Below are 16456 nucleotides of genomic sequence, written 5' to 3' on the forward strand. Positions count from 1 at the left end.
CTTACTGGTCCCTTGGCAATTGAGATAGCTGGCCTTCCAATCCTGATGGATGGGACACTGCCCTTTACCACATACAGAGTGCCTTTCTGGTTAGAGTATGACTGGTGTGTGTGTGTGTGTGTGTGTGTGTGTGTGTGTGTGTGTGATGAACATAGCAGGGAAATAGAGCATCTTAAATCTACCTCTTGCAAATGCCCTTATGTGCCCTGAGTCTGACCTGACCGCACAGCCGTGTGCTGGCTGACAGTGCACAGCCTCACCCTGCAGCTCCTTCTGTTTGGGGCTAGAAAGAAGGACAAGAAATGATCTCATAGCTCCCTGTGAGCTCCAGGAACGGATCACACCTTTCTCTCTTGAAGTTGCCTGGACCACACGGACTTATTTCATCTCATTCAAGGGACAGTGATTCAAGTGTCTGAGGACAGCTCTCATATCCCTGTCCCCTTTGTGGGAGCTCCTATGGCTTCCGTACTGAGCTTCCCATCCCCTTTGTAGTTTTCCTCCTCTTGCTCCTGAGTTTTTCATTCCTTCTTGACAGAGAGGCTCACTACGACTAATGGAAACCTTAAGCAGGGGCCCGGCACCATGGCCTAGCGGCTAAAGTCCTCGCCTTGAACACGCAGGGATCACATATGGGCGCCGGTTCTAATCTCGGCAGCTCCACTTCCCATCCAGCTCCCTGCTTGTGGCCTGGGAAAGCAGTCAAGGACGGCTCAAAGCCTTGGGACCCTGCACCCACGTGGGAAACCTGGAGGAACTTCCTGGCTCCTGGCTTCCAATCAGTGTAGCTCCGGCTGTTGCTGTCACCTGGGGAGTGAATCATCAATGGAAGAGCTTCCTCTCTGTCTCTTCTCCTCTGTACATATATATCTGGCTTTGCAATAAATAAATCTTTAAAAATAAGAACCCTAAGCAAATGACAAGCTGTCTTTAAGTGGATTTCCAAGGACATAGCCTGAAGCCCCAGGAAGAATCCTCAAAAGTGCTCAAGTAAGTTCTGCATCATTATGACCTGTGAGAAAGCGAATCTCTTCTCTGATGGTCTGATGGTCCTTTCTCAAGAGTACCTGACTAGCATTGCTTTATTCATTTCCAAAGATTTTCTCCTATATTTCTACCTTAAGATTTCCATGTTACTTTTAATTTTGTTTTGGTGTGATTTTATCGTATCATTGCTGCATGCTGAGGTAGATTCACGATTCTATATCCAGTGGCTCAGATCTCCTTCCTGGCCTGGGCTTCACCCCCATAGAATCCATGACCTCGTCCTGTTGGGTCTTCACCATATCGATGTTAGTTAGGCTGGGACTAAGCTCAGAAACATACAGTTCTCACTGGGTTCTCTCTGGGCGTGGCCACCCACCAGCCACACATGAATAACCCAGCATGCTCCTTGGGCATAAGAAAGGGCTTATTCCAAGACAAAAAATTAACATGTGTATTGCATCTGAATTTCTCTGACCTATGTGTCTAATAACGCTCTTGAGTGAGAAAGATGAGATCAACTCATTTCGCCTTGCTTTTACAGAATGACTGCTTTGGTTTGTAAACGCTTACCAAAGGATACTGGTAGAATTCTCTTTGTGGGTTGATACCAAGCTCACTAGCTTGTTATTTCCAAAATCTACCTGATTCTTCTTCTTTAACAACTTTGGCCCAATTTGCTGTCACCTTGGTGAAACCCACGCATGTCCTAAGATGTGATTCAGTTAGGCTGGTGTGCTTGAGTTCAAGTACAAAGAACAGTCTAGATGTCTCCTTTCCAACCTTGAACTCCATTCCCTGTTAACTACTTTTGTTTGGTAGCTTCCAGGTTCCACACCTTTCTTCTTTGAAAAATCAAGATACAACGAAAAATTGGCTGTTTGAGGTTTATTTCATGTGGATGAACGTGTCATTTAGAGGGAGGGTGTCCTGTAAGTTACAAATGGCCTAAAATAAATAAAAATGAAGTAAAGAAGAAAAAAATAGAGAACAAAGACCTATTACACATTTTCCAGTAATTTCCCTAAGCTTCTGTGTATTTTCCCACCCTTATCTTCCATTGTGCAGACCGACTTAAAAACAACCACAACAGAACAATACACACTCAAACCTCAACTCATCAAGAGCTCACTTCCGTGCCAAATTGCTCAGTTCCACAGCAAGAGGACTGAACCATTTGTGCCTTTAGCCACCATCTACTTTATTTTTGTCCCAGTGTTTGGAAACCTAAGTGCAGAAACCATTCTCTTCCAGAAAGCATATCATTAAAATCCCCACCTTCTCCCGGGATTCGTGATGAAATAATGTGCTACCAACATTGGCTCTTTTCTGTCTTAGTCCATTTAATATTACTATAAGAGAATACCACAGAGGGAGTAAATGATGCAGGCAGTAAATCTGTTTTATAGTTCCAGAGGCTGGAAAAGTCTGAGACTGAGGAGTTTGTATGTGATTTTTCATTGCAACTTTTAGTAGAAAAAGGGCAGGGGAGCGCTTGTGCGGTGGGGTGTTGGAGGGAGCCTTAAAAAGTTGGTGTTTGATGCTCGAAGAAGAACCCTCTTGAGCTGAACACTTCGTGTTAAGCTCTGCCTGCCAAACAGTTGCCCTGTGGATTATATTTTCAACACACCTTGTTGGAAAATACATCCAGATCGTAGCACCTGGCTCAGTATAGACTTAGCATAGGTGGCATTTCCAACATGCAAGCAGCTATGCTAGATACTAAGACAGAATAATCCAGAAGATAGCGGGCTGTGTCTTTTGATCACAAGAGGTTGTTTGATTCATAGAATGATGTTATTTATTTGGAAGGGGGAGGGGGAGAAATTGAGAATGTTTTGTTGGTTTATTCCTCAAATCCTAAAACATTTGTAATAGCTGGCTGGGGCTAGATTGGGGCCGGGGCCAGATCCAGGAGCATGGGATTCAGTGCAGATCTCCCACATGAATGGCAGGTACCCAGCTGCTTGAACCATCCTCTGCTGCTCCCTGCCCCGCCCCACCACACCAGGTGCTCATTAGCAGGAAGTTGGAATGAGGTGTGGAGTTGGGACTTGAACCCACACTCTGATTCCAGTGCTGGCTTAACTGCTGGGCCACATGTCCACCCCTTGTGCTTGAAAACGCACAATGAGCCCCTTGTCTCTTTCTAGGGGTCGTGATTCAGCAAAAGTAAGCCTTGTGTTTGGGACTCCCCACGGAGCTGCTTGTACTCAGGAGTTTTGACTCTTATGGTGCCTGGAACCCAGAGTTGAAAGGTCATGATTTCAAGAAGCAGGTAGGATTGACTATTTTACGTCATTTTTCTTTTGGAAAACACACACACATTTCTTCACCTGCATCTGCATGCTTGTTCAGGTCTACCTATCAACAGTGAGCAAACATTAACTGCTTTCCCCAAATCATCATTGCGCTGGCCATATGATAGCTTCCTGCTGTCTATGGTTTTCCTTTTGGAGGTTTTTACCACTCAAGGTTAACTGGGCCCCAAACTTTGAGTCACATAGTTACAAGAAGGAGGTGAACACAGTCCGATAAGATATTTGGAGATCAAGAGCTTGGTACATTCATGCATGCCTATTATACCCTGCTTATGTTGTTATGGTTGTTCTATTTTGAAGCCATCATGGCAGCATAGTAGGTTCATCCTTCGCTTGAGGCACTGGCATTCCATATGGGTACCAGTTTATTGGCCTGGGAAAGCAGCAGGAGATGGCTCAAGTTCTTGGACCCCTGTATGCATGCAGGGGACCCAGAGGAAGCTACTGACTCCTGGCTATGGATTGGCTCAGCTCTGCCCATTGGGACCATTTGGGGAGTGAACCAGTGGATGGAAGATCTCTTTCTTTCCTTCTCTTTGCAAATCAAATTTTCAAATAAGAATAATTAAATCTTTTTTTAAAAAAAACTCTGATCTATTTTATCTTTAGTACTGTTCATTTTTCACTGTGCCTCACTGATAAATCACCATTATAAAATATCTTTCTAATACATAGGTAGTTACTGGCACATACAGGGCTCGGTGGTTTCTGGGTCCCAAGCATGCACTGTGGATCTTGTGACATATCCCCTCAGGGAAGAGGGGACAATGCTGATTGGAACTAGTCTTGTGGTACACAGGGTAAAAGTGCTGCGTGGGATCCTGACATCTCCTTATCGGAGTACTCATTGGACTCCTGGCTACTTGGCTTTCAAGCCAGCTCCGTGCAATGTGCCTGGAAAGGTCGGGGAAGATGCCTTAAGCGCTTGGGTTAATGTCAACCATGTAGAAGACTAGCGTGGAGTTCCTGGACCACACCTGAATGTTGCAGCCACTTGGGGAGTGAATGAACAAATGGAAGAGGTCTCCGTTTCTCTCATTTCTTTATTTACTTTTTCAAATAAATAAACTTTTTTTTAAAGATTTATTTTTATTACAAAGTCAGATATACAGAGAGGAGGAGAGACAGAGAGGAAGATCTTCCATCTGATGATTCACTCCCCAACTGAGCCGCAACGGCCGGTGCGCGCCGATCTGATGCCGGGAACCAGGAACCTCTTCCAAGTCTCCCATGCGGGTGCAGTGTCCCAATGCTTTGGGCCGTCTTCGACTGCTTTCCCAGGCCACAGGCAGGGAGCTGGATGGGAAGTGGAGCTGCCGGGATTAGAACCAGCGCCCATATGGGATCCTGGGGCGTTCAAGGCGAGGACTTTAGCCGCTAGGCCACGCCGCCGGGCCCCAAATAAATAAACTTTTAAAGATGACGATGCTAGGACAGTAATTTGCACATGTTGAGAGCTGTATACGTACCGCTTTGCATGTGGTATCTCATTTAATCCCACAACTCTGAAATAGAGCTGGGTTGGGTTCCAGATCCCAGGCATCTCCTGCTAAACCCTGAGTCTGGCCCCAGGGTATTCTCAGCAGAGTGAGATGTTTCTTCTCCACAGGGAGTAGTTTCCTGCAATGATTTCTGATTAACATTCTGAAGCAATTACATATATTTATATGAAACCATTACATGTTTACTTTGAAGGTCACTTAAAAAGATTAATGCAAACATGTGCAGGATCATTGGGATAGCCACTTTGAAACAGAATGTGTTGCATCTAATGTGTATTCTTAAGCATCTGAAAGTCATTAATTTGGCCCGGCCCAGTAGCCTAGTGGCTGAAGTCCTCGCCTTGAACATATGGGCACCGGTTCATGTCCTGGCAGCCCCACTTCCCATCCAGCACCCTGCTTGTGACCTGGGAAAGCAGCCGAGGACAGCTTGGGACAGCCAAGGACAGCCTTGGGACCCTGCACCAGCATGGGAGACCCAGAAGACTCCAGGCCCTGGCTTTGGATTGTTATAGCTCTGGCCGCTGTGGTCACTTGGAAAGTGAACCACCGGATGGAAGACATTTCTCTCTGTGTCTCCTCCTCTCTCCATATATCTGACTTTGCAATAAAAATAAAGAAATCTTGAACAGACAAAAGAAAGTCATTAATTACAACAACAACAACAACAACAACAACAACAACAACAACAACAACTGGAGATGACTAGGATCCCACTTCTAGCAGTCCTGTTCTAGAAATGTGATGAGCGGCTCTTTCAAAATATACAGCAACTGCCTCCCACCTTGGCAGGGCTAGGTTTAGGAGATTTACGGTAAAGCCTTGTTTCCTAGGAGGTCAGGACAAAAAGCTAGACTTCTACCGGCAGTTTCCTCCTAGAGATTAAACTTTCCCACCAGCCTGCGGCTTACCGTTTTCTCCGAGAGATGTTTATACTAGGGAATGTCCAGTTGGGGGTATTTATCCATCGTCCCTGTCCCTGTCTCTGGTGGGGCTGCTGATGGCCAAAAGGGTAAAATGAGCTGCTGGGCTCAGGATCATGAAAATCTGGAATCCAGATTCAAGAATGCCCCCTATTTTCGCTGTGAGAAGGGAAACGAGTCGGTCCCAGTGTGCCAGAAGTGTGAGACGTGCGTCCTGGCCTGGAAGATCTTCTCCACGAAGGAGTGGTTCCAAAGGATCAATGAAATGTCGCAGAGGAGATTTCTGGTGAGCATGCTGCAACAGTTAAATAACTTGCACTTGCTCCACTACTTCCAGACGCTCCTCCAGGGCACGCAGGGCAAGGACTTCATCTACCACCGGGCGCGGGTCTCCCGCAGCCGCAAGGAGGCGAAGGTGGTGAGGTCGTCCCTGAAGCAGGTGCTGGATAGGAGCGTGGAGCACAAGATGAAGGCGATCTTGTACTGGTTTGGAAGCAGCACGAACCGCACCAAGGCCAATTTTCTGCTCCTGCTGCTGCAGGTGTGTAACTACCGACTACTGATTACCGCGGCTGACGTGATCCAGGTCCTGTTCGTGAGAGAGTGGAACAGGGTGTCAGGTAAGCGAGGCCATCCAAGGGACCACCAAGGCGGTGGGGAGACAAGCGGAGGTGCTGAGGGGTTATCCAGAGCACAGCCCGGGGTTCCGTGAACTCACACCCCAACCCTGCTTGTCGAAGGAGAAATTGCAAACTGTGACTTCTTTCTAGAAAATCTGTAGAAGGAGAGACACAACGAAGCACAGACATTTGAATTACTGAGCACTGAAAACTGTTTTCTGTACCCCTTCTGCCCAGAACTGGCCGGTCCCCACCTGTGTCTATGCCATGCTGGTGTTATTCCCATAGTAGGGGGTGTGGCTACGCTTAGGTAGGAGTCTTGGGAGGAGGCAGCATTCAATTGTCTCACTGCTCAGCTGGAAACCAGGCCAAGAGGCTACACAAAGATCCATCCCACCATGTTCCTTAAAGATAAAGCTGGAAGCCGACTAGGTCCTAGGTTGCCGGGGGCTCAGGACCCAATTAGCCCCAGGCAGGGGTTCTGCAAACTATTGCTTGTATTAGAGCCTCTGTTTGTGGGTCACAGCCTGACAGTTGAGCTTTCCAACCTCTGACTCTGCAGGTCTGAGATGGGACCCGAGGTCCTGTGTTTCTTTTTCTTTTTATTAAGGTTTTTTTTCTTGGGCATGACGCAGTGGTGTAACAAGTTAAACCTTTTCCTGGGGTGCTGACATCCCATATGGGCACTGGTTCAAGTTTTGGCTGCTCCACTTCCCATCCAGCGCCCTGCTTATAACCTGGAAAAGCAGTAGAAGATGGGTCAAGTCCTTGGGCTCTTGCACCCACATGGGCTACGGAGGAAGCTCCTGACTCCTGGCTTTGGATTGGTCCAGCTTAGTTGTTGTGACCACTTGGGGAGTGAACCAGTGGAAGGAAGATTTCTCTGAAGCCAGGAGTCAGAAGCTTCTTCCGGCTCTCCCATGTGGGTGCAGGATCCCAAGGCTTTGGGCCATCCTCCACTGCTTTCCCAGGTTACAAGCAGGGAGCTGGATGGGAAGCAGGGCCACTGGGATTAGAAGTGGTGCCCATATGGGATCCCGGTGCGTGCAAGGCAAGGACTTTGATCATTAGACTACCATAATGAGCCCGGTTGCTACCCTTTTCAAGTAAATAAATTGTGTGTGTGTGTGTGTGTTTAAAGAAATGAAAAAAGCATGAAAATGGAATTGAAAGACAATTTTATATTGGTGCAAAACATTGTGGAATTTCATGCAGTTTTTCCATAATACATGTTTCCCATGGACTTTCGAAATCCATGCACCCAAGGAGTCTTTAAAATATTCATGGAAAATGTGTGTCATGAAAAAATGATGTAAAAGGTCAATTTTTCATCAAAATAAATATATCTTAATTTTTTTTCCCGCCAACTTGTAGGTATTATTGTGTATAAAACTCGAATACATTTTGCATTGTAGATGGGCTGTTAAAATCTAACAGATTTTTTGAGATTTTGCTTTTCCATTGGAATGTGGAGATCCCAAACCAACACTGACACAATTGCCCTGGTCCCTTTTGTGTGCATTTAAAAGAAGCGAAGAAAAACATGCAACCATCCTTCTCCCACTCCTTTCCGCCTACGCACCCATCTCCCTGGTTTTGTTCTTCAGGGTCCACTCAAGACTCTGCTGATGTGTCTTTCACACCTGAGCAAGACAGTTCCAAGTCTGCCACCTCGCGTTTCTTATGGGCAGCTAGATCCAGGCCTGTTTCCTTCCCTCTGTCTAAAGCCTCCGTAAGTCAGCAAATCCAGGTGGAAGGTGCGGATTTCAAAGCACCCGATGCACGTGAGTTGACCTTGAGCGAGAAAGCAAACGTGGAGGGTCCTTAGATGGTCTGGCTTTCACCTCCTTGCCTCTGGGATGGACTTCTCTGCTGTAATCTCATTGTAAGGGAGGAAGCCTCTGTACTTTGGTTGGTTTAGAATTCGTTGACTTTACAATTGGTGTACAGGGGTACTCGACTCATTTTGGAGTTGGCAGTATTCTTGGGTTCTGGTGAGTTTTTTGGGGGTGGTATGTTGAAGAGCATGGGTACGTGTGAGAGAAAGACATTCCAGGGGAGTTGCTGGACAGTAGCACCTGGAGATGGAAGATTTGTGGGGGTGAGGAGGGAAGCTAACATTCATTGAGCATGTACAATGTACTGGACTCTTGGGTAGGCAACAGAAAGAAGGTTTAAAATTCAACCAGCAGGAACCAAAATCCATGTCTTCACCTCTCTGCCATGGTGCCTCAAGAAACACTGTAGAGGAAGAGAGTTCAGAAAGAAAACTCCCAAGAGCTTCTTCTGAAGTTTCCCCACCTCCTCCCAGGCTGCCACCCAAGGCCATGGTCCTTGCTCCAGCCTTTGGGCTAGAAGGGTTCAGCCCACCAGCTTTGGATTCAGATTTGAGGACCAAGCAAAAGCATTTGAGGAAGTTGGTCCCCAACCTCAAAGCCTTCCTTTTTTTTTTTTTTTTGGAAAGGCAGGTATACAGAGAGAAGGAAAAACAAAGAGGAAGATCTTCTATCTGCTGGTTCACTCCTTAAATGACCGAAGTGGCTGGATCTGAGTTGATCTGAAGTCAGGAGCCAGGAGCCTCCTCTGGGTCTCCCACATGAGTGCAGAGTCCTAAGGCTTTGGGTCATTGTCTATTACTTTCCCAGGCCACAAGCAGGGAGCTGGATGGGAAGTGGAGCTGCCGGGATTAGAACCGGTGCCCATATGGGATCCCGGGACGTTCAAGGCAAGGACTTTAGCTGCTAGGCCACGCCGCCGGGCCCAGAAAACATAGATTCTAAAACACTTAGGAGGAATAATTCACTGCCACGATAGGACAGTATAATAACTATTCCCATAGCTGTCACCCAGGTTCAAGAGTTAGCTATATTTTGCCAATCTTATTTCACTCATTTCTCCTTTGTTTATTTTTCTTAAAAAAAGGTCTACTTATTTGAAAGGCAGGGTTTCATGGAGAGAGGGAATGACAGAGAGAAAAAGAGAGGAGAGACAGAGAGAGATCTTCGTTCTCTGGTTCACTCCCCAAATGGCTATCATGGCTATCATGGACTAGGACAAAGGCAGGATCCCGGAGCTTTTTAGGGGTCTCCCACATGGGTGTAGGGGCCAAAGGAAACACCATGAGGTGTTGTCCTCTGGGGGTGAGCTGCTTCTGGGCCTGGGTTGACTTGCAAGGAGCACTCAAACATGCTCCCTTGTCTGGCTTTACTCTAGAGGGACCGTGGAAGAGTTCGCTCCAGTGTATCTCTGAGATGAACAGGCTGTTTGCTGGGAGAGCCCCAGCAGCCAAGCCAGGGTTCGACCCCTGCCACTTGCTCCTGAGCCTGGAGGAGATCAGAGACCTGTCTTCCGGGTGCAGCAAATACCGAGACTTCATCCGTTACTTACCCATCCACCTCTCCAAGCGCATTCTAAGTATATTGGGGTTTACAGAGAGTCTGCCCATCTTGACCCAATTCTGGGACTTCTGGGTCCATCTTTATTTCCCTCCCTCAGGAATGCTGGATAAAAATACCCTCAACAAGTGTGCCTCTGTGAGCCAGCACTGGGCCGCCATGGCTCAGCAGGTCAGGATGGACTTGGTCACGCACACCTTCATTCAGAACCAGATTACCCTGTTGCAGGTACTTGCTGGCTGGGAGGGGACCATCCCGACCCTGGCCTCATGCCCATGTGGAGGCTGACCTGCACGGGAACTTTTTCTGTCACCCCGTGGCTGAGAGACCCTTGGCTGACTTCCTGCTTCTCGCGTGACGTCTGGGCCCACTGAGGCTTCAGCAGTCCCCCTTTCCTTTTGGGTGTAGCTTCCTCTGTCATTGCATCTAGTGTGAAAATCTGGGAACAGATGGGCAGAGACTTCCCAACCTGTCCCATCCTGGGGAGTTCTGTCCCCTCCCCGCCTCTATCCCCAGGATTTACATTCCTGGTCACCTGATAGGAAAGACATGAGTGTGCTTCTAGATTAATCAGAAGGGGTACAGAGACGTTTACAAAGTCATCAGGTTTATGTTCAGGTTAAAATACAATCCCCTCCCCATTGTAATCATCTCCAGCATTTTTCCTTCTTTTTTTCTCTGAAGACTTATTTTATTTTTATTGCAAAGTCAGATATACAGACAGGAAGAGAGACAGAGAGGAAGATCTTGCGTCCATTGATTCACTCCCCAAGTGAGCGCAACAGCCAGTGCTGCACCAATCCAAAACCAGGTGCCTCTTCCATGTCTCCCACGCGGGTGCAGGGTCCCAAGGCTTTGGGCCGTCCTCGACTGCTTTCTCAGGCCACAAGCAGAGAGCTGGATGAGAAGTGGAGCAGCCCCGTAGGGGGAACTGGGGCTCAGGCAGAGGATTAGCCCGTGTGCTGTATTGGCAGCACACTGGGCCTCTGCCTTTTTCAAGGATAGAATATATGGTCACTCACTGCAGCCACCATGCTGAACAACAGCTTTCTGAAATTTGTTCCTCCTATCTAGCTCCATTTCGTATCTTTTGACTGACAGTCCTCCACTGTTGTATTCTGCCCTGTACGCCCACAAGAGTGATGTTTTTAGAGTCTGCAGTGCCTTGCTTGTTTACACATAATATCCTCCAGGAACACACAGATTGCAAATGATGGGATTTCCTCCTTTGCAAAGGCAGGGTGATTTTCTACTGCATGCACACAGTGCTTTTTTTTTTTTTTTTTAACCCATTCACTCTCTGATGGAGTCTTAGGCCGATTCCATACCTTCAGTATTGTGAATTACGCTGCAATGAACATGGGCCTGCAGATATTCCAAGGTAGCATTGTTTTGTCCTTTTTTTTTCCTTCCCAGGGGTCCTTCATGCGAGGAGTTGATCCTAATTACGCCAACAAACTTTCTATCCCAGTTCCCAAAATGGCAGAAGATGGGAAACGAACACGTGTAAAAAATCCCAAGTTGAAACTGAGAACAAAGGTGCGTCCCGGGGTGACAAACGCAGTGACTGTGAGGGTTGTGGTTTTCTGTGATTTTCATCGAAGGTTGCCTTTCTGAGTCAGCCTGGAATGACTGGGGAAGGCCAGAGGATCCCAGAGAGGACTGCTGGTTCCCGAAAGGAGATCTGAGTTCTTTGAACCTTGATTTTCTCATGGGTTAAACGAAGGAGTTGGTTTCATTGTCAAAGGCCATCGCTATGTTCTTTCTCTAGGGAATGGGGCCATCTAGTGGAGGGTAGGGTCAGCCCTAGCAGGGATGCCCCCCTAAGCCTTAGCAGCTCATGTATCTCGTGTCTGGTCTGGGCTGCTCCTCTGGGATGAGAATGGCATGGGCCGGAAGGACCAGGGCTGACCCAGGGTTTAGAAGGCATTCAGCTTCCCTCATCTTGCACCTGCAGATTCTTTCTGTTTCTGGGATGAAGGTGGGCAATCCATGAACTGAAGACCCCCCTGCCCATCTGGGCTCAGGGATGAGTAAATTTAAGTTCCATGCTATGCCTCTCTGGGGGTGACTGTTACTCCTAAAATGATAAGATTCCTGGCTCCTTTCTCTCCATTCAAATTCCTTGTATTTTGAATCCCAGTGAATTGGCTGAAAAAAAAAAAAAAAGATGCTTAATGAAGGATGGTCTGACTGTAGTTTTCCATCAGGAGCGCCTGGGAGTTGGCAGCCTCCCGGGAGACTTTCTAATGCATACGTCAGTAGGGGTCAGACAGCTTGCAAATATGAAGGTGTGGCCATGTAGATGATACAGGATGCTGAAACTGAGATAAACTTGATAAACTGAGACCTCATTCCCCAGCTGATGGGGCTGTTTGACACTCGGTTCCAGCTAGTTTTTGCAATGAGGCACTGTGGATCTGACATCACCTGTCAAACCCTGGAGACGAGAAGACCTTGACATCTCAAGGGAAAGCACTTGCGTTTCATACTAAAAATGCCTGAAGCAAACAAACAAAACCCACAACTCTACGGAAGAACACACAGGTGTGGGTCTCCTTCGACCTACACTTTTATCTCTCTGAGTGGTCCGTGTTCTGTTGTCAGAGCTCAGAGGGGCTGCTGGGAAGTCTTAGGCTCTGTCAAGTGACAGAAGTCTTTGTAAGTCTATTGCTATTTCATGTATGACGAAGGCGAACTTCAGTCTTCCACGGGGGATATAGTTTGTAATGGCTCAACAGTACCCACAACCACTACACAGATGGGGTTGACATGTTGGGGACGTAGCATTTAAGAGAAGGAAAAGAGGTAAAGCAGTGTGGGAACCAGAAGAAAGCATCGGAAACAGCAAGACTAAGCAACGATGGGGTGAGGTTGAGTTCTGCCTGTGAATGCGTTAGGTATCCTCCTAAGTTCACGCAGTATGTCTGGCACAGTGCAAAGAGCTTTGTACGCCTCCTTTACTTGATGTTGCTTAGAGGTCAAGTGGATATCATTACTCCCAGTTTAAGGATGTGCACACGAGGGGCATGGTCTTAGAAGACTTGCCCAAGGTCTCACCGTGGTTTGCTGGTTGAGCTGTGACTTGAACCCAGGTCCTTGTCATCCCAGTGACTCCACACTGTGGCTCCGTGGGCTCACAGAGGGGAAGATGAGGAAGCCTCATTTAATTCCTACGGGGAGTCTGTCTGGATGCTGGAGAGGAGGAAGATGGGCAAATCTTTCTGGGAAGAACTACTCCTAGGGGTTTCACCCCTTAGTTACAGAGTTAAGAAAGAGAGTGAGTGAAGAAGTGTTTTCCGTGGAAGGCCCGGAGGAGACTTCAGAGATGTCTCCAAGCCTCGTGGGTGCAAATGTGATGCCGTGGTTCTCCTTGGCCTCAGCATAGACCTGGTCTGCATTTCCTGCTGGTTTAGTGCTGTTGGAGGGTGGGGGATGCTTGGAAGGAAGAGCGGAACTGGGAGTCCATTCTGCCACCTGCGCCTGGGAAGCGAAGAAAAGCACCCCAACTGAGAGTCACTGCCACTGAGTTCTCTTCCCCGAGTTCCAGATACCTCAGTTGTGAAATGACAAGAGTACGTTCTGGAAGAGTGATTTGCTCTGTAAGACAGCTAGCTGTGGGCCCCGACGACAGCTGCAGGTGCATGGTTGCGTGGCAACGTTGACATTCAACCACACAGAGCGTGTGACAGTTTGTTTGTCGCGTGGCGGGAGTTCCCGTGAGCGTGCTGAGCACTGTCAGGTGCCTCTACTGTAACTATGAATTCTCAGCATTCACTAAAATGGCTGGTCTGTGGGGGGTTTTTTTAGACCGCAGCCAAGTCCCCGCCATACTCTGACTCCAGAAATTCACTTGCTAGAATGACTACAACCTGTGGACTGCGTACCAGAACCAAGAAACTCAACAGATCCAGATGGAGGAGAGAAATGTGTTCTGTGGGAGCTACAATATCCGCATTCTCTTTGACACGTAGGTTCTGGGGTCATAATCTAGTCTTCAGGGACTTGGCATTGCCCAACCCTTGTCCATCTGGAGAGGCAGTGCTTCACTTCAAGCTCCATCCCGAAATGCGCGTGACATGCCATTTGGTCAATAGGTATTAGTGTTTGCCACCTTCTGATAGAAGACACCCTTTATAATTCCAGAGTTTACTAACCAAGTCGTGTGCATGAAATCTTTCATTGGTACTTCAAAATGTTCATGAAGAAATGGAATTGGGAGGCATTTTTTGTGTGATTTTTTACAAATCTATGCCTAGTTTTCTTTTCCCCCTTAACCCAAGATTTCTGTGGGTTTTTGAAATCCCTTGTATATACCCAGTGGATTTTGGTTAAAAAGAGAAATTGGACCTGATGTGGTAGCCTAGCAGCTGAAGTCCTCACTTTGCACGTGCTGGGATCCCATATGGGAGCTGGTTCGTATCCTGGCGGCTCTACTTCCCATTCAGCTCCCTGCCTGTGGCCTGGGAAAACAATCAAGGATGGCCCAAAGCCTTGGGACCCTGCACCTGTGCGGGAGACTCAGACGAAACTCCTGGCTCCTGGCTTTGGATCGGCACTGCACTGGCTGTTGCGGTCACTTGGGGAGTGAATCAGTGGATGGAAGATATTCCTTTCTGTCTCTCCTCCCCTCTGTATATCTGACTTTGCAATTAAAAATCTTGAAAGAGAAGAGAAATGCAACATATGAGTAGGCTTTTCCAATTGTTTTTCTGATATTTTCTTTTTCTTTATGATTTATTTATTTGAATGGCAGAGAGTAGCAGTGGAGTGGGACTGTGAGGCAAGAGAGATCTTCCATCAGCTGGTTCATTCTGCAGGTGGCTGCCAAGAGTTGGGGACTCCATATGGGTCGACCACCTGGGTGGAAGGGACCCAAGTACTTGGACTATCTTCCTCTGCCTTCCCTCTTGCACTAGCTGAGAACAGTCAGGACTCATATAGGCATTCCTGTGTAGGATGTTGGCATCACAGCCGGCAGCTTTCATCTGCTGTGCCACATCTCTGGCTCCTCTGCTGAGGTTTTCTGTGATAAAAGGCTCTCAGGGACAACTAAGTTTGGGAAATGCCACATATACTCTTCTCCCTCTTGGGAATTTAGCACACATGAGCAGATTAAGAAAATGTCTGCCTCATGTCTTTCGACTTCTGCCCCCCTGACACGGATATTCTTTATGGTGTGAGGTAGGGACCCATCAAATCCAACTGAGATGGAACTTTCTCTTTTGTGGTCTCCCGGGGTTGCAAGGCCCTGTGTTTCACCACATAGCAGTGCTGTGGGGGAAAGTTCTGATGCTAAGGGGCAGGGAGGATAACAACTCTTCTTTTGTGTCTAACTCTCCTACTCTCTCCTGGCAACTCAGGTGGGATCAAAACAGAGTCATCCACTACTCTGGTGGAAACTTAGTCGCGGTGTCCTCTAATCGGAAGATCCATCTTCTGGATCTTGTGCAAGTGAAAGTGTTACCCACCGAGTTCCGAGGCCATGCTGGGAGCATTCGATCTCTTTTCTTGTGTGAGGAGGAAAACTTTCTCCTGAGTGGCAGTTACGACCTCAGTATCAGGTGAGCAGCCCAAGGAGACCAGGACCTCACATACTTGCTTGCTTTTGTTTGTCTGTCTTTTTTTTTTTTTATATTTGTTGATTTTTTCCCCCTAAATGGTCCTGTTTCCAGAACACTTACAATTTTTTTTTGTAGCTTGCAAAGTGAAATATTGGGATTTGTATATTGATCAAAGTTGGGTTTCCAAAGTAGGTAGCAGGAATCAAACTGGTTGAGCTATGACCATGCAACAAGGTCTGTATTAGGCAGGAGCCAGGTCACAGGTGTGTTCACAGCATCCTTAACCATAACATCTAAACACCATCTTGGGAGTTTTGATTTTAGGTTCCCTTACTGCTAGTGAGGTTGACTATCTTTTCGTATGCGCGTTAGGGCTCTCCACATGAGCAAAGCCAGTAGGATGTATAGATCAATTGAAAGTGACTTCTTATAGGGAATTGGGTTGTGAACTCTGGGAGCTGATCTGTTCAAAATTTGCACCATGGGTTTGTAGATGGGGGACCCAGGTGAGCCCCTGGTACAAATGCAGATCGAAGGTTGCTGCTAGACAATTTCCCTGCCTTAGCTTAGTTCAGGCCTTCAGCTGACAGGATGCTGTGCATTCACATTACGGAGGGCAATGTGCTTTTCTTAACACTCACCAGTCAGCGTTGATCTCACCCCAAAGCATGCTCAGGGTGACACATAACATTAATCACCACAGTACGTTTTTTAATTCATTCAGTAATTAGCTAATTATTTTTGCCACAGCATGTTTTGGGGCCATTTGTGCTTCCCTTTTCTATGAAATTCCTGCTCAACTTTTTTTTTTAAAACAAAGATCTATTTTTATCAGAAAGCCAGTGTTACAGAGAAGAGACAGAGAAAGAACTCCATCTGCTGGTTTACTCTCCAGATGACTGCCATGGCCAGAATTGGGCTGGTCCAATGCTGGGAGCCAGGAACTTCCTCCAGGTCTCCCACATGGGTGCAGAGGCACAAGGACTTGGGCCATCCTCCACTGTCTTCCCAGGTTGTAAGCAGGGAGCTGGATCAGGAAATGGAGCAACCAGGACATGAACTGGCACCCAAATGGGTTGCCAGCATGCTTTTAGGCAGAGGTTTAGTCTGTTATGCCACCAGGATAGTCCCACTTTTTTCCCCTTAA

The 16456-nt window shown here is 47.3% G+C and overlaps 1 protein-coding gene across 7 annotated transcripts in view; it reads left to right on the plus strand.

Annotated features, from left to right (window-relative positions):
- Positions 1-5634: 5634 nt before the first annotated feature.
- Positions 5635-16456, plus strand: part of FBXW10B (F-box and WD repeat domain containing 10B) — a 31712-nt gene continuing 20890 nt past the window's right edge. For 5 of the 7 annotated variants that reach the window (XM_058675605.1, XM_058675607.1, XM_058675608.1 and 2 more), the window contains exons 1-7: positions 5635-6350; positions 7958-8134; positions 9564-9764; positions 9846-9973; positions 11162-11284; positions 13606-13715; positions 15109-15309. In XM_058675605.1, coding sequence (XP_058531588.1) covers positions 5750-6350; positions 7958-8134; positions 9564-9764; positions 9846-9973; positions 11162-11284; positions 13606-13715; positions 15109-15309 — 1541 coding nt within the window. In that variant the 5' untranslated portion in view covers positions 5635-5749. The remainder of the gene's footprint in view (positions 6351-7957; positions 8135-9563; positions 9765-9845; positions 9974-11161; positions 11285-13605; positions 13716-15108; positions 15310-16456) is intronic. The other 2 variants (XM_058675611.1, XM_058675609.1) reach the window with 2 other exon arrangements.

The sequence above is a fragment of the Ochotona princeps genome, chromosome 17 (assembly GCF_030435755.1).
Source record: "Ochotona princeps isolate mOchPri1 chromosome 17, mOchPri1.hap1, whole genome shotgun sequence".
In the NCBI taxonomy this organism is placed as follows: Eukaryota; Metazoa; Chordata; class Mammalia; order Lagomorpha; family Ochotonidae; genus Ochotona; species Ochotona princeps.